Source organism: Arvicanthis niloticus, chromosome 16, assembly GCF_011762505.2.
Source record: "Arvicanthis niloticus isolate mArvNil1 chromosome 16, mArvNil1.pat.X, whole genome shotgun sequence".
NCBI lineage: Eukaryota > Metazoa > Chordata > Mammalia > Rodentia > Muridae > Arvicanthis > Arvicanthis niloticus.
In genome coordinates, this window is record NC_047673.1 from 9,432,940 (window position 1) to 9,452,031 (window position 19,092).

Below are 19,092 nucleotides of genomic sequence, written 5' to 3' on the forward strand. Positions count from 1 at the left end.
TATGTTCAGCTGTGTTCTTTCCATACTTAACTGGTTAACGTTCATCATGAAGAGATGTAGAAGTTGTGTCTTTTGGGCCAGTCAGTCACATGGATTCCCCCATGCCTTCTGTTAATATAGTGGATTATTGGTTTGCATATGGTCAGCCACTCTTGTATTCTTGAGAATAAATGCCTCTCGATTGTGCTACGTGAGCTCTTGAGATGCACTTGGATCTGGTTTGCTATTATGTTGAGAATATTTCTGTGTTTTCATCGGGGGTGTTAACCTTTGTTGGTTGGTTGTGCCCTGTCTCGTTTGGCTTCAAGAATGGGTGGAGTTTCCTTTCTGCCTTTTATGGTTACTTTGAGAAGAATCAATGCTTGTTATTAACAAGTTTAGTAAAATTCAGCACTGAATCTATCTTGTCCCAGATTGGTTTTTTTTTCTTATTCTTTTGTTTGTTTTCTTTTGTTCTTCTTTGTTTAAATATGTTTTACTGCTGGCTTGATCTTGTTTTCTTGTTTTTGGTTATCAAGGTTTCCTGTGTCCTTAAGGCTCAGTGTTGGTAGATCATATATATTAAGAAATGTATTCATGGCCTCATAAGCTTCTCAATTTGTCACCAGCACAGCTTCTGAGACTTTATAGTATGCCTTTGTGTTTCTGGCTTACCAGTTGTAATGTATCCTTCATTATCTTAGATTTTATTTTAATCCCCTCTCTTATTTTATTCTTAATAAGCATCACTAAAAGTAACATTAATCTGTAAGGATCGATTCTTCATTGCAGACCCCAGGATCAGCACACCACAGAGAGCCACACAGGTACCAGCAGGGTCAGGCAGGGCACTGGGAGAGAATGCCCACATAAGCCTATGGTCTCCATACAAGGAGTGGCAAAGCAGGGACAAGAGAGGATAGGACAGTTCAGTTTGAACACTAAGTGTTCTTTCTAGGTATCTGCAGCAGAAGAACAGGGGCCTCGGCATGGGCCCACAGGAGAGATTGGGATGAGAAGTCTGGTTCTGTGAACTCGCTGTGAAAGGTGAGCTTGAAAAACTGTCTTTCTATGGCTTTCAAGACTACAAAATCAAAGCATCCAGAATATAGAAAACAAAAGGGTCTGACTAACCTAATACAGGCATCCCTAGAGAGGAAGTCAGGCAACATGCAAAGGAAGCAGTGAAGCCCCAAAGCAGTGGGTCACCTTGAGCCAAGTGTCCCCACATGGCCTAGTAAGAAAAGGCTGGGACATGAGCACCATCATTTAACCTTGACTCGGAGATATGTGGCTCATATCAAAGATTCTTCCTGAACGTTCTCCATGGAGCCCTAGGAAACATGCCCCCAGCACAGCCTAATAAGTAAAAGGATATGAGAACTGCCTACAACTCATTCTTGACTCAGAGATGTGGAACCCATATCAATAGTCTTCCTGCCTGTTCTCCGGAGAGCCACCTGGGTATCTGACGGAGGCTACATAAGCCCACTATCCCCCAAAGGACAGATGTGAGACCTCAGCTGTGTCTCCTGTAACCTCTGACCTCTTGTCACAAGAGACTGCTTTTCCCACCAGGCTCTTCTCCCTTGTTTTTTCTGAATTCAGCCTCTGCAGAAGCTGCTTTGAGTCCTCCAACACTAAACAAGAGCTGACTGACGTTGAACACTCAAAGCAGCTGGGGAGCTGCAAGTTACTCTCTCAAGAATACTTTCAACCCGCGCAGACTCCAGTGGGCCTTGTTTAATGTGTGATAATGCCCAGAGCATGACTCTCCAAAAAAAAGCATTGAAAGAGAGAAAGACAGAAGAAGAAAATAGATAGAGACAGAAGCAGACAGGGAAACAGATAAAAACAGAGAGACAGAGAGACAGACACATACAAACAGGAGAAGAAAATAGAAACAGAGACAGACAGACACGGAGAGAGAGACAGACAGCTCCAAGGGAAAGAATCGACCATTTAGCCAAGAGCTAATGACTCAGAATGACTTTGGAGCAGGAAACTAATATCCAGGTGCCCGGAGGGATAAATTCTGCCCATACTTAGGCTCCAGTGTATCTATGGAGATGAGAGTTGGGTGCTCACAACCAGGTGTAGAAAGAGACACAGGCATGGGTCTGAGGCTGGCCTTCACAGCTCATCTTTTTATACATGGTTTCTTCATGTCAGAGGCCTCCCTTCCTAACCCAAGATGCCCTACATTCTGGCATCTATAACCAAAACCTCTTCTAGCTCTTGCCTCTCATAGAGCAAACACTAGGCATCGGCCAGACCTCACCATCACAAACCAGATCATCGCTGCCCAGCTTGACTAGGAAGACCTGGGCCTTGGAAGTCTGTTCACCACCAGAAGCTCTGCATAGAGCTCTTGCCACATGCTCCCAGGTTCCTTTGCACAGAGCTCTTGCTGAACCTTCCCTGGGTTCCTTGCCCTCGGGGTACACCCAGGCATCCTGTCCTAGCTTTTTTTATGCTGCTGTGATATAAACAATCTGACCAAAAGCGATGTAGGGGAGGAAAGGGTTTGTTTCAGCTTACATTTCCAGGTCACAGCTCATCGCCGAGGGAAGTCAGGGAGAGAACTCAAGACAGGAATCTAAAGGCGGGGCTACTTTCTATTCCATGCATTACTATCTCCACCAAGGAACTCACTCCCAGCCAAGGAAGTACAGGAGAAACCACAGAGGGATACTGCTTGCTGGGTTGTTTGCATGCTTATTCTCTGGCTTATGCTTAACTGGCCTTCTTATATTGCCTAGAACCACCTGCCTAGGGAATGGTGTCACCCACAGTGGGCTAGGCCTTTCTACATTAAGTAATGATTCCTCATACGCATGCCAACAGAACAGCCTGATAAAAACAATTACTTAATTGAGACTGTCCTTACAGGTGATTCCAGATTTTCTCAAATTGACAGTTAATGCTAGCTATACCCCTTACTCTCCTTCTCTGACAGGGGTTCTCAATCTATGGGTCATGATCCCTATGGGCGTCAAAGGACTCTTTCACAGGGGTCCTCTATCAGAAAACAGATATTTACATTAAAATTCATACTCATAGCAAAAATTACAGTTATGAAGTGGCAATAAAAATAATTTTATGGTTGGGGTATACCCCCAACATGAGGAACTGTATTAAAGGGTCGCAGCATTAAGAAAATTGAGAACCACTGTTCTCTTATAATTCTTCATAAACTCACCAGACTGTGTGTCCCTTTATACAAACACTTGCAACACCTTTCCAAGTATTCTAAAATGAAGCTCATATGACCTATTTAAGGACACATTATTGAATGGTGGGACAGATAGGGCATGGAGAGAGAAAGATAACTATGTGTACATGGCCTGATCTCTAATGTAAAAGAAAAAAGAGAAAGAAAGTAACTTTTAACTAAAAGTATTTTAATAAAATAAAAAAAAATGTTTGGGCGTAGCAAATCTGCACAGAATACAGTGTTCTGGTGTTTGTTTCTGAGAGAAGGGTCGCAGTAATTGGAGAGCTACAAATTAGAGCAACACAGGCGTGTTGTAATGAGGACTCAGACTCCAGCAAGGCTTTGCCAGGCCTGGGGGATTTGGAAATGGTGAACAATTCCTGGTAAATTGCCAGCTGAGCAATGCTCTCACTCTCCTTGATTTACATGGTAGTTATATTCTAGAGGGAAAAAAAAAATCCATTGCTCATTAAAATCGCCAACTAGAACAAATAAGCCTGATTTTCACACAAAGCATAGCGAGACTCAAGGAAAACTGTCTCAGATTTGTGCGGGCTGCAGGTAGTCATTTCTTGGTGGAGTTGCGCACAGCTCCCTTTAAAACAAGCATCTTTGGACCCCTGGGTGTGTGAAAGAACTCCCTGCGTGAATTGAATTTCCCCAGATGGGTCTGTGGAAAGACTGGTAACTCCATGGGATGCTCTGCTTAGGTCCCTTGTCATTCATCTGCCCTCCGTTCAACGGCATGCAGGGACCAGCTGTCACTCTCCCCCGTGGCTCGTGTACTTGATACTTGTTTAAAACAGACACATGCACGGTGCTGACGGAATGAGGAAAATGTTTCCTGAGAGAACACAGCTTCAGATGGCATGTCCCTGTAGTTCACCTAAAAAGGACGTTATTGTAAAATTCTAGCCTCTCTTCCCTGTGCCTTGCCTGTTGAAAGAAAGATGTTTTCATTCGTAATGTTAAGCCAGGCTTAAAGTACGGTGCCACAGCGCACGCAGATGTCAATCTCAGGAGAATTCCCCTTTTACAGAAATTATAAATGCTGTTCACCACTGCATGCGGTGATTGGGGTAGCTGACTGCCTTGGCATAGGGAAGGCAGGGGGTTGGCTCTGCAGTGGCCACACGCGAGTGCCAGGTGCACACTTGGCCACCCCTCTGCACTCTGCTGTGGGTTTTAATGTTTTTCTACCATAAGGGGAAGGTTTGTTTACTGAGACTTGGTGGCTTTTCATAGCCCAGGCATATGCTCTGGAAATCGGCTGCCTTACACTCCTTCTGTATTGAATTTCTTTTTCTGTCAAAGGCTGTGAAATTGGCTTCTTAAATCAGAAACAGAAACATACAAGCTGGTCTCATTTGTTAGTTAATTTGTAGGCTGCTGGGGAAAAAAACAATCTTTACCTTGTTCTTTATGGAAACATGGTTTTGGTTTAAAAAAAAAAAAAAAAAAAAAAAAAAAAAAAAAAAAACTAAATTCTCCATAAACCCGACTGTGAGCATCTCCTTTGGAGGCAGCTAGCATCTTCTCCCTCTGTCCTCTTCCCTGTGACCGTCACCTGCAATGCTCACTGAGAGATGAAGGATGAAGGCTTTTCTGGTCCAGCCCAGGGGCTGGCCACCTGTCCCTTTTAATACTGTTTATTTTGCCTGCACCGTTCCACTGGCCAGATTCATACTAAGTGGCCCCTGGAGCCTCCCTCCAGGAGCCTGTACCGGCTGCCGGTCACCAGCTTTCCCTAGAACCCCCACTCATGCTAACCTTTCAGCCTAAGCACACTGTAATCCATCACCTTCAGAGTGCATCACTTCACGGTGACATTCAGGGTTCTGGCAAAACTAATATACAATTTATAAAAGCTTAGAAGACATAAATAGATGAGAAAAATGCTGAAAACTCTCTCTCTCCCCCTTTCTCTTTGCTGATATCTGCCGTGCCCCTTACCACTGTGTTTCTGCACTAAAGCGAGTCTGCCCACTTCCTGTGTCTCCCCCTCCTGTGATTTGAATGTATTCCCGAGAGTTTATGTGCTGGGAAAGTGAGTCCTCAAATCCACATGCTCCTATTCAGAGGTAGCCCTTTGGGGCAGTGAGTTGTCCTGGTTGTGGCTATGATGACAGCATGTGCGTAATACAGTTTGTGGTCAGGAAGCGGAGGAAGAAAGGCTTGCCTGCCTCACAAAAGACCCTCACCAGAAGCTAAGCAGATGCCAACACCATGCTTTTGGACTTAGAAGCCTACAGAACTGTAAATTAAATCAACTTCTTCATAGGTTACTGCATCTGTGGTCTTCAGGGATGGCCCAGAAAACAGGTTCTTCTGCCTTCATAACCATCTTATATCTGAGGAAAGATTCTTCTGAAATTTCAATAGAGTCCATGTGCAGCCATTCTCAAAGACAAACTACCATCCCAGCTCCGTCCTTTGTCCTGGTAATTGACCCTCAAGGTTTACACAGAACATGAATGGCTGGCCCACCTTTGCATAAAAACAGGGACCCTGGTCGTGATGTGAACATCCTGGTCATCTGGTAAAAGCCACAGAGATGGTGTTCCTCTGCCTGGATTTCCATCATGTGGTTACTGAAGAGGCTTTGGTAAGAAATCACCCAGATAAGTTGCCAGGTGCCCCAAGAGGTCATTCAATGAACACACATACTATGACATTTCTCTAGAGTTGAATGATTTCCACTGTCAGAACATGGTGGCTCCCTATATAACAAGGTTTTACATGGGTGAGCCGATACCAATATGTCACTGGCTTCCATGTCAGTCTGCCTAAAACCTCAGCTGTGTGTGATCAGTGTGGCCTGCGCTTTAACATGGTCATTAAAATTTTACCCAGCCATCTTACCCTGGCCCGTGTTCTTCCTCAGACCTGTGCATAGCGTGGCAGAGAGCTGTGTCGTTACAATCCCAAAACACTCAACCTGCAAGCAGCACCTACCCCAGCTCAGGTGTAGAGCATGTGATCTGTTAAGCCCTTGATTGATAGCTGCATCTCACAGTGTCGAGCCTTGCTACAGAGTTGGTGGGCTTCATTCGGGAGAGAGCCAGCTGAATTCATGCCTCCCTCTTGGGCCTCGTGGGTTATGTTATGCCCTGGCACACAAAGATAAGACTATATAACACAGAAATACTCAAACGCTGACCAGCCTGAGGTACAGAATGGGAAAAGAATGCAGAGGAGTTCCTGACTACAGTGTGGAAGACATCAGAGCCACCGGCACGGCACATACCATGCTATTCAGGAAGGAACATTGGCGCCTTCTGCCAAAGAGCCTGCCATCCCATTAGCCATATGGATCTCTGTCAGAAGGGCCAGAACACTTGGCTCCAGGCAGTGTTGAGGCTGGAAGGAAAGCAGGATCCCTCTCAGGCCAATTTCAGAATATTGCTGAAAATTGAAGTGTTTTACAATGAAAATACCGCTTTGGAAACTTTTTAAGTGTATAGCTTTACCACTCCCCTCCACCAGCAGCTCCTGAGAGCCTCTCCTCCAGCCAGGGTCAGCCTTTACCACCTTCAGAGCTGCTGGCAGAATTGCACAGCCTGAACCAGTGCCTTGCTTTGGAACTGTACTGAGTCAGGGACTGAGCTGCTGGTCTAAGAAACATTGTGTTCACTCCTGTGAGAAGTAGCTTATTGGAGGAGCCAGGATGCTGACCAGCTTCATCATCTGGTGATGAAGGCTACCCTCAGGCCAGGGACACCACAGAAAAACTTTGAGTTGGCATTCTTTGAGTCTTCCTTAGAATGTGCTGTGTGCAGTGACGTGAAGCTCTGCGTGCATTAAGACGATGGGATGCCTTCTTTCATCTGCCAGTGCGTGTGTTTTGTGTATGTGATGTGATTCTGCTTTGGGGATTGATTCTCTTCTCCTTTATTAGCATTTGCCACTAGAAGACATTTAGCAATAACGCCGGTATCAACATCATTGTCCCCTCTCTTTCTCTTTTCGGTTTTCTTGTAATCACTTTTGGTTCCAAGTGGAAATCTAAACATTAGAAATTTTCCTACGTTCCTGGTACCTTCTCAACTTTTCCCATAATGTTTTATCTTTTAACATGGGAAAAAATCAGTGTCTTCACACTGAGACCCTTTCTGGATTTGGAAGGCTGTGGAAAAGCATGTCTTCACATGTACGTGACTTAAAATGATGATCAGCCAAAGGACCTATGTCTTCAAGAAATCACAGGACACCCCCTCAGAGGGCATGATTGATGTGGGCTGTCTCTGCTCTTTCCCAGGTGCCTCAGGACGATTGGGGTGCATACCCCACAGGCGGCAAAGAGGAGGAGATACCCTGCCGGAGGATGAGGAGCGGCAGTTACATAAAAGCCATGGGCGACGAGGAGAGCGGGGAGTCAGACTCCAGCCCCAAAACATCCCCAACGGTGGCCATCCGGCCGGAGCCGCTGCTGAAGTCCATCATACAGAGACCACTTGGAGACCACCAAACGTAAGAACGACGTCTTTTCTCTCCAGACCTCTCCCTTCTTCTTCTCCATGACTGTTTAGCTGTGGGCAAGCTATCTTCTTCAATTTGCATCTAAGCTGACAATGTTATCACCTATGCCTTGCATTTTCTCATTCTTTTCTTCTCATTGATGTCTTAGGATACTTTTATTACCAGATTTTTTAAAAAAAATATTTCTTTTACTTGATGGAATTAGAATATAATTATATCATTTTCTCCTTCCCCTTTCTCCCTACAAACCCTCTCATACACTCTTCCTGGCTCTCTCTCAAAATCGTCTTCTCTTTTCTCAGTAATTGTTCCTTAAGTACAACCTGATCAGTCTATACAACGTTATCTGTGTGTGTATTTTAAGGGCTGACAGTTTGGTATTGGATAACCAATTGGATGGCCAACTAGACCTTTGGTGCTTTATTTCATAATTATGGAAATATGCTTGGGCAATGTCTTAGTCAAGGTTTCTATTCCTGCACAAACATCATGACCAAGAAGCAAGTTGGGGAGGAAAGGGTTTATTCAGCGTACACTTCCACATTGCTGTTTGTCACCAAAGGAAGTCAGGACTGGAACTCAAGCAGGCCAGGAAGCAGGAGCTGATGCAGAGGCTATGGAAGGTGCTGCTTACTGGCTTGCTTCCGCCTAGTTTGCTCAGCTTGCTTTCTTACAGAACCCAAGATTACCAGCCCAGGGATGGCACCATCCACAATGGGCCCTCCCACCCTTGATCACTAATTGAGAAAATGTCTTACAGCTGGATCTCATGGAGGCATTTCCTCAAGGGAGGCTCCTTTCTCTGTGATAACTCTAGCCTGTAACAAGTTGACACACAAAACCAGTCAGTACAAGCAATTTATGTGTCTGATTAAGATATTTTTTTTTTGAGAAGTGGGGGTGGTTAAGGTAGAACCTGATGTAGCCCAGGTTACCCTGAACTCTTGATCCTCCATCTTTTATACATCAGAACCTGGCACATCACTCCAGTATTTGCATAACAGGGACATGTTTCTATTCACATGACAGTGTGAGAGCATAAATATCTGAGGAAATATCTGAACAGAGGCTTTTCTGTGGACTCTCACTTTGTAAATACCTGCCTAGACAACAGGTTTTTGTAAGGACAAAGAAAGCAGTTTGGTTCCACAAAGATCAGTAGACATTGTATAGTTGTTCAAAGGTTTGTTCATTGGTAAGTTTAACTTCTGAAATATAAACAGCTCAAACCCACTTGGGAAATTAGCTATTGAACTATGCAAAATCCAGTTGCTCTCAGCAGTTTCCCTGATGGTGTGCCCAGTGTGTCAAGGAGCATGGATGTAAAAGTTAAGAAGCACCTGGTGCCTTTCTTGCTTCCTATTTTCAGATACCTATGCTGTGTAAGAGGACAGTAACAGGTGACAAGCTGCTCAGTGTTCTCTTGGTGGCTTGGAGTCACTCCTTGTGATGCAAGGTGAAGCCTCAATGGCCTGATCAGAGGAAGTACCTCATGGATCCTCCACCTAGCCTGGGACTCACAATAGCAAGGCAATTCTAGCATAATTTCTCCCAATAAACCCAATAACTCATGACCATTGGCTTATAGAGTAAAAGTTTAAAAATTGAATTGAAGCAGAATAATACTGGGGGAGCCATGCACCTGGGAAGGCCCATATGAGCAACACCCGCACCCATGCAGCCTGGGTTGGGGGGTGCTGTATGAGACGCTCTCCAGGCAGCCTAGTGAGGAGACCATATGAGTGAACTTCCTTCTTGAAGAACAGAGAGGTACTTAGCACAATGTGAATTAAGCTCATTCCTCTGCTTACCTGCAAGTCCAACTGGATTGTGGGCAAGGCCATCTGTATGAAGGAGGGTGCTCTGGGCTACAGTGAGACCAGGCAGAGAAACCAATTTAGTTAACTGAAGCTTTGATTTCCTAATAAGCCACATAAATAAATCATTTTTTTTAATTCTGGAGCTTATTTATATTCAAAGACTGTTTCAGATGAAATTGATTATTCTAAAATTGCATTCAAGATATAATTGTAAATAACAGGGTCGGCCAGGCCTCTGGGTATTGTTTCCTCTTCACACCATAGAATTTCCCAGCAGGAGTGATTGACAAACCCGTCCTCGATGCAAAGTGATTCAAAGAGTGAAAACAGGCATGGGAGTGTGCCCATCTCTATGAGATTCTAGTCTCTTCGGTGCACAAACCACTTGGTTACCTTTGGCAGCACCTTCGAAAGCAACTGTGATGGTGAGAGAATCACCAGTTAGCTGGGGAAGTGTCTTACATCGTCATCATTTTATCCTCCTGCACCCTAGGGACCCTTTGGTGCTTAAGGACTTCCTGTGTCACTGTGCAATCCTATAAACTAGAAGGTGTCAGCAGGCTGTTAAAGACGCCTAGCCCAGCCTAGGGGCTTGAAGGAGGCTGGGCCTCTGGTTGTCACTTACCCGTTCTCTTTTTGAGCCATGTGTAATAGAAAATCTACTCTGTGAAAACTGCAGATATCCTGCGTCCAAAGCAGTACCTCTTGGAACAACGCCAGAATTATTCTGCTGAAAGCTGTCTTGTCCTTCATCATTAAAGAGTCAGTCCCCTCGTTACTGAGTTACAATGTATTCATGTTGTTCACAAAGACACGTTCGCTTCCCCAGACAAGCTCTCCAGAACACTGCATGATCCTAAAAAGTTTTCCTCAAAGAAAAGTAAAACAACCACGGAGAGCTGAAGTCCTTGTTGCAGCTGTCTTCCTACCTCAGAGCACAAGCCTATCTGCTGCCCCATTCACAGATCAGGATGGCCGCCCGAGGCCAGACGGAGGCCTACCCATCTGTACAGCAGCCCCTGCTGTGTGTGGAGCACAGAGCAGAGTTATTACCAATTAATTTAAATGTGAATTCCAAGCTACTACTGAATCCAATTTACTGCATTTTTAATTAGCTTACGTATTAGCGTTGAGATACTTGAATTACCAATTCCAGTCTGTTATTATGAAAAGTAGACCTAATAATTTAATTTGAGCCTTTTGCTTTGTTTTGCTTACTTGAATTAAAAATCAAAAGTCTAATACTGTTGAACCTGCCTGAGCCATTGAGTAGTGAAGGCAACACTTTAAATGTGTAGAGAAAGGAAGACTTACTGTCACACTCACGGTCACTGTCAGGTGACCTCTTCTGGTGCCATCAAAGTCTTCACATGTGCGGCTCTGTGTTCTTGGAGGCACATGAGTACAGTGAGACTTGGTCTTGATGGTCAACCGGACTGAACTAGCCATGACTAGGACTAATGAGGACTGCCATGTGGTGCAGTGACCAGAAGGGTAACAACCCCCCCCCCCCCCAACCGCCAAACCTGGGGCGTAGCAACTTGTAGTGAGCAACTCAGATGTTCTTTCTTTCCTGGGCAGGTGTGTCTGTCCCTGAAGCAGTGCTTCACAGGCATCAGAGGGCAGCTTCCTCAGCCTCTCTTGTGGATTCAATACCAGCTACTCTTCTGGCAGCTACAAGGCCTTCCACACTTCCTTAAACCTACTGAATTCCTAGTTTAGGAACCCGGTTCTCTACCTCTTCAGCATTAAGGCAGGTATTGTTGGGCTATTCAGCCCATGTGGAAGCCAATTCAGTAAATGCCTCTATATATATGTGTATATATATATATATATATATATATATATATATATATATTAGTTTTAATATATATTAGTTTTGTCCTTTTGGATGACACTTCCTAATATAGAAACACACACACACATTCTATAGCCTTAGAATGGATACGAAATCTTTAAACATTTTACATTAGAAAAAGCTGTAAAAAATTGGCCAATTTGAGCTAACCTCAATAAAATTAAAAACTTATTTATGGCCAAAGCAAAGAAGCCACAGACCAAAAGTGCTGTCAACAGGCTAAACAATAACGAGAACCTGGGAAAAAAATTTCCATGTGAGAATACACATCAGTATTTTTAACATATAAAGTCATTGTAGGAATCAAAGAGAGGGAAAATAATACAAAAGCAGGTAATCTTAAATAATTGAATCTTTCTGGAGAATATGACATTTGGAATTGAAAGACCTAAAATTTATTCTGAAATGTTTTCTGAAGAGCATAAAAACATAAAAGCAGATCGCAGTGTCCTGTTTGACTGTGTGCCCCTGTAAGACGCTTTGGAAGCCCTGTGTGTCCATCCTGAGGATGTTAAGGTGAGAGACCATGCTGAAGACAAACCTCAGCTGGTTCCTAGACCTCACGAATGGCACACTCTACCAGCTCCGTCTCTGGACTGATTCTCTGATTGATTAGCACCAAATACCTGACACAGGAGGCATTACCACAGCCAGACATGAATAGCATTAACCTTGACTTTTACTGTTCCACAAATGACAAAAGTAACTTTCCACCAAAACTTAGGAAAACAAAAGGTGCGGCAGGGATGGCTCAGTGGATAAATTCCTTGGAGCACAAGCATGAAGACCTGAGTTGGGATATGTAGAAAATCATCCAACCAGGAGCTCAGCAATCAGACAAGAGTGATGGCTCTTACAGAGCACCCACGTTGGGTTCTGGGCACCGGCCGGCATCAGGAGGTTAACAATCACTTTTAACCCCCACTCATGTGCACATACCTACACAGACACATGGTTTAAAAATAAAAATGGAATCTTAAAACAAAAAGGATACAAGGAAATCACCAAACAAGCTTGAAGAGAAAAACTGCCTATGGATAAAAGCAGAAACTGTGAGCGAGTCAGAAACGGGAGACAATGAAGTGGTCTGACACGGCAGCTGGGAACTCAGAAAGAGGGGAAAGCAGAGGACTCCAGAATAAACAATTGAGAAGCTCCCAGACTAATGAGATACAACCAATTTCAGATGTGAGAATCTAAGATGGCCGCCAAAGCCAACACAAAGCCCACCATAGTTCTGCACTTCACATTGTATCAAAACCAAAAGATACAGAGTAAAACAGCTGCCACATTGAACACAGAGAACAAGCAAAGATTACAGCAAGCATTCTATCACAGTCTGTTCAAGGCAAGAGACATGAAAGAGAAAGCTTTAGCATGTTTAAAAAAAAAATGTCTGCTAGCCATACTTCATCCTAGACCCAGAAAAAATACTGTCCATAATTAAAGTAAATGAAGAGTTTCCAAAATGAAGAAAAAAAAAAAAAAAAAAAAAAACACCTGAGGATCAACTTAGGATAACTGCCACCAACACCTCAGGATTTTAGCCCAGATTGAACATCAATCAGTCCTGCAAAGATTCCTCACTGGCTCAGACTCTGCCCTGCAAGGTGAAGTGGCCATCTCTGAGGGATTTAAAAGGTCCCTGTGGGGCTGGAGAGATGGCTTGGTGGTTGAGAGCACTGACTGCTCTTCCAGAGGTCCTGAGTTCAATTCCCAGCAACCACATGGTGGCTCACAACCATCTGTAATGAGATCTGATGCCATCTTCTGGTGTGTCTGAAGACAGATACAGTGTACTCACATAAATAAAATAAATAACTCTTAAAAAAAATTTAAAAATAAATAAATAAATAAAAGGTCCCTGTGCCTTACTCCCTTCTGCTTTCTTTCTGAGCTCCCAGGGTGTGTTGGACCACTTCACACCTCCCACGTTTATAACATGCGCATTTCTGCTTTTATCCCCTGGCAGTTTTTCCTCTTTAAGTTTGTTGTTTGGTGATTTCTTTCTATCCTTTTTGTTTAAGATTTTAAGATTTAATCCTCCGGACAGCCTTGACTCTCTTGCATTTCCTGGTGTGGGTCTCCAGTGCACATGTGGGCTCTCAAGACCTCTTTCAGGAGCTGGTAATGTGTGACTCGGTTGACAGAATGCTTGCTTCATTCACAAAGTCCTCGGTTCCATTTCCAGCATCACATAAGCTGGGGCCATGGCGGCATATACCTCAGCCACAGAATGCAGGAGGTGGAAGCACCAAGGTCAGAAGTTCAAGGTCATCTTCAGCTACATAGCTAATTTGAGGTCAGTCTGGCCTACATGCCACCCTATCTCTTGTGTTTAAAAAAAAAAGTCTTCTTTAGATCAGCCGAAAAAGCCTCCAGAAACCCTGCCACTTGAATCATAGGTTCATCTCTTATCTTTGTTTCTAACCAACCACATGGCAGATTCTTCATGAGCTTGCTGAGCTCTGAATATAAAGAATATAAATACGGGGGGGTGGGGGGATGGAGGTGGATGTTTGCATGTCCCCGCCAGTCAAAGACAGTTGATATATCTAGGTTGGGTATTGGGTTACACTTCTGATTGATATTGAGCATTACCAAACTTATAAAGCCTTTGATTAACATTAAAAAAAAATAGTATAAAAGCAAAAAGGAGAAGTGGGGATGGGATAGGGGTTTTTCTAGGGAGGGGAAATGGGGAAAGGGGATGGCATCCGAAATGTAAATAAAATATCCAATAAAGATTTTCACATAAAAAAAAGAATATAAATACAGACCTTATCATTTATGGTTCTTAATAATACAAATATATTTATAGTCCTAAATATATATATATTTAGTCCTTATTGCCAAACCTGATATCAGCTGTTTCCCGAGAACATGAGGGACCCTAGCACACCCCTTTCACTCTCAAGTTCAGGACAGTCCTCTTGGAAACTCTGTGGAAGAAATCCCCCTGCCATCTGGTCCGCTGGAACACAGAGTTTACACTGCCATCTGCTCTCCTACTTGCTTACATCAGTGTGATACAGTATCCCTGCAGAGGCAGCTGAGGAGAGGAAAGGGTTTTCTTGGCTTACAGTTCTAAGCATCATCCCGTCATTTAGGGGGTGTCGAGGCAGAAACTCAAGTAGCCAGTCGGGCTGCATCCAGAATCAAGAGCAGAGATAGCAAGTGCTTCTTCATACCCTCATTTGCTTGCCTTCTGCTTACGCTTGGCTACCGCTCCTCATTCCTGAGCTGCTCGGGGCCCGGTCCATATGATGCTGCCCATTTTCAGAGTGGGTCTTTCCATTTCACTTAACTATCAAAACAAGACAGCCCCCCCCCCCACATAGACACGGCACCCCATGAGCAAACATGATCTAGACAATTCTTGAGTTGAGGCACCCTCCTGAGGTGACTGTAGGTCACATCAAGTTGGCAATTGAAGCTAACCAGCACACTTACCTTGTGCTCGTCCCATGAGTCTGCATAGTAGGGAAGGCAGAGGCCATCTTCTGTGTCACTGCTGTCATACAGTCATTACTCAGCATATTACCACATGCAGGGACCATTGCTAGTAAACCTAACAAAGAAACTGTTCCTAGAGGCTCCTGTGACGTGACATGTCACTAAAGAGTGACCACAGCAGCCATCGGCCTAGGAGAAGAGGATGCAGCCAAGGCTCACGTTGTCAGGTTCTTACGCTCTGTACAATTAGTCAAGGGAGCAGATGCCTCCCCAGACTTCATGCACCTCAAACTGGCGGTGTTTCAATTAGCAGGAAGCCATATGCTCCCTGGTGGAAGGTTCCTCTCCCACCGTTTCCATGGCTATCTGATAGCTTCCAGACTCATAATTTCTGTTGGAGACCAGGGTGCATTTCAGCGCCAGGCCATGCGAATCAAGTGCCAGCTATGTGCCTGTGTTTGTATCTCTGAGTCCAGCTTTCCAGTGCCAGACAGCTCGTGATGACCCCAGCAGGGACATGCATTCTGGGAGGCGGCTGAGCACTTGGCATATGTCTCTCAGGTCCCTGCCATCGGGACTTGGCAATCTGTGACACCAGTGTGAATCTTGGGATGTGCCTCTGTGCTGCCTGGGTCTTGTCACTGGTTGTAAGGAACATTCTCCCAGCATAGCTCTAACCTTATGTTAGTTGTTCTACAGATCTTTCACTTTCTACATGACTTCAGTTTTTGTGTGCACCTTGTTTACAGTCTTATTTTAATATTTTTTCCTGACAGTTTGACATTCTTTTTTTTTTTTAAGATTATTTTATGTATGTGAGTACACTGTAACTGTCTTCAAACACACCAGAAGAGGGCATCAGATCCTATTACAGATAGTTGTGAGCCACCTTGTGGTTGCTGGGAATTGAACTTGGGACCCCTGGAAGAGCAGTTGGCAGTGCTCTTAACCACTGAGCCATCTCTCCAGCCCCCAGTTTGATGCTCTTAAAGTTTAATTCAAAACCCAAGAGCCTATATCAATGGCTCAGTCAGTGAAGTGCTTGCTATGTAAGCATAAAGTTCTAAGTTTCAAGCCCCAGCACCCACATAAAACAACTTAGCGTGACATCTTCTCCAGTGCCTAACCCTGCGTGTGCAGTTCTCACCCCTCAGTCAAGGAAACTTCTATTTGCAATAGACAGGCCATTAAAGAAAAACAAAGTTAATCAAAATACAGAGATGTAGAGCCTAGTCCCAATGGATACAGAGACAGACAACTCCCCCACCAAAGGTTCAGGCTTTGTTTTGAAAGAGCAGGGAGAAGGATTATGACAGCAAAGGACCAAGGAGTTCTATGTGACACTGTGTCTCCTAGTAATGTCAGATGCTACACCCATAAAGTCTCAATAACATCACTGGGTAAACATGAGCTGAACAGGGCAGGAACAATACACATGCCAGAGTGAGCTGAGGGAAGCCCAGGAGGCCTCAGCCCACACAAAGAACTGCAGGCAGCTAAGGATGCTGAGAGCAGGAGAAACAGTTCTCCAGGGAAGAGCGCACCAATTTGTTATCCAATACCAAGTGGTCAGCCTTGGAATCCTAGGTGCAAACAATATGACTCAGACTAAGCAGGTTTTATTTAGGAACACACACACCTAACAACAACTCATGAAAAATGGGGGCCATGGCTTTGAAAGAGAGCAAGAAAGATCATGTAGGAGTTTGGAAGAAGGAAAGGGAAGGGGTAAGTGATTTAATTATATTTAACCTGAAAAAATGTCAGGTAATTAAACTAGGTGTGAGGGCCACTAAGATCACTCAGAGGTCAAAGGCACTTGCTGCCAACCCAACGACCTGAGTTTGGTTGCTGGGAGGGAAAAAAAGACCTAGATCCACAGACACACACGCGTAATCCAAACACTGGAGGAGCTGGAGAAAAGTGGGTACCTGGGGCTCACTGGCCAGCTAGCCCAGCCTAGTCAGCAGAATCCAGGCTGAGAGATCTGATATCGGAAATCAAGATGGACAGCACCTGAAGAATAACATCTGAAGCTGATCTCTGGCCTCTACACCCCTAGCCATACACCTGTCCGTCCATACACCTGTCCATCCATACACATGTCCAACCATACACCTGTCCATCCATACACATGTCCAACCATACACCTGTCCATCCATACACATGTCCAACCATACACCTGTCCATCCATACACATGTCCAACCATACACCTGCCTATCCATACACATGTCCGGCCATACACATGTCTGTCCATACACATGTCCAGCCATACACGTGTCTGTTCATACACATGTCCAACCATACACCTGTCTGTCCATACACCTGTCCATCATACACCTGTCCACCCATACACATGTCCATCTATATACATGTCCATCCATACACATGTCCAGCCATATACATGTCCAACCAAAGACCTGTCCATCCATACACCTGTCCATCCATACACCTGTCTGTCCATATACCTGTCTATCCATATACATGTCCAACCAAAGACCTGTCCATCCATACACCTGTCCATCCATACACCTGTCTGTCCATATACCTGTCTATCCATATACATGTCCAACCAAAGACCTGTCCATCCATACTCCTGCCCATCCATACACATGTCCGGCCATACACATGTCCAACCATGCACATGTCCAACCATGCACATTGCAGCCATAGACATGTCTGTCTATACACAAATAAGCTTCAACCTTCACATGCGCATGCACGCACACACACACGCGCACACACACACACACAACTTTTAAAAGAAAAAGCACATACAGGCTGGAGATGGGGTGCAGCTCAGTGATTCGACACTCCCTGATCATGTGAGTTTGATTCCTAGCACCAAAACATTGGCATAAGAAAGAGAGCTGGCAAGATGGCTTCATATGTAAAAGTGCTTGCCACCAAGCCTGAGAGTCCAGAGCAGTCCTTGGAACCCTAACTATGGCAGTAGAGAACAGACTCCTGCAAATTGTCCTCTGACATCTAGATTCATGCCATGACATTGAAGACCCCCAAACTTGGGAGACCCTTACTCAAGTCTCGGGAAAACACCCAAAAATCGCAAGACACCGTACCTGGATGCAATCAGCAGAGGTTTATTAGGGAGAGTTGGCTAGCCAACGGTCAAATCGCTTGCCCACAAAGGAGCTGAATTTGACAAAAGACCAGCAAGCTGAGGGTCTTTTTATAGCTCGGGGTGGGGAAAGGGAGGAATTTTCATGCAGTTACATATGATTGGTTGTTTTACAATTTTTGAACATCAGCAGGCTGTACCAGTCAATGGGGGCGGAGGGCAGTTCCTGCAGGCAGAAGCTTATCTAGGCTAGCAGAGCATCTAGTTAGACTTAAATTACAGCGTTCTGGAACACTGGGAAGACCTCAAGTGGGGGGGCAGGGGAGGGGTAACCATGGAAACATAACATAAAAACAGTGGAAAGTTAGCTAGTTCCTGGAACCACCCAGATGACTTGCATCTTTCTTTGTGGTCAGGAATGTGTCTTCCTGCTTTGGGTTTTCCCCACCCACAGGTGGGTTCTCTTCCCTGAGGCTTGAGGAATGTTAATCCAGCAAGTGTTCTCTGACTCAGGGATAATGTACTCCTCCCAGAATGTATCCCAGGCAGTGAAGGCCTGAAATCTTACATTCAGTTACACTTCCTTAAACTAGTGAACCTGCATTCTTTTGCTCAGGTCTAGGGGTCATAAAAACTTTCTATATTTTTCATGTCCTTTAAAGGAAAGCCTGTATATATTTTATAAAATGGTCTTTATAATTTTTCACTCTACAACATCTATATGGATAGATGGATGCACATGCATGCATGCATGCATGCATGCGTGTCTCCATTCATTAACTAAGTTTTTAAAATATTGCCACAATTCTTTGAGAATGTCACACACTTTATTTTTTTATCTATTCACCCCCTCCACATCTCCTCTCAGACACAGTCACTTTCTTCACACCCATCAACTTTGTGTCTTTGTCATTCTAACCCACTAAATCCAGTTTGTGCTGTGCATGTACTCTAGGTGTGTGGTCGTCCACCTGAATGTGTTTGACCACCAGAGACCACACCCTTTAAAAAAAAGACAAAATCTCCAGCTTCCAGCGGCTATTAATTACCAACAGTTCCTCAGAAGGGGGTGCACTTCATACCCGCCTCCCCACTGCATGCTGGGAGTTGGTTTGACATGGGCTTACATAGGTCCTGTGTATGCTGTTACAACCCCTGTGAGTCGTACATGCAACTGCTCCGCTATGTCTGGGAAACATTGTT

General features: G+C 44.5%; 1 protein-coding gene across 3 annotated transcripts in view; it reads left to right on the forward strand.

Moving 5' to 3' along the window:
• Positions 1-19,092, forward strand: part of Dlgap2 (DLG associated protein 2) — a 735,414-nt gene that overhangs the window by 637,299 nt on the left and 79,023 nt on the right. For all 3 annotated transcript variants that reach the window (XM_034520297.2, XM_076913868.1, XM_076913867.1), the window contains one exon: positions 7,455-7,666. In XM_034520297.2, the coding sequence (XP_034376188.1) occupies positions 7,455-7,666 (212 nt within the window). The remainder of the gene's footprint in view (positions 1-7,454; positions 7,667-19,092) is intronic.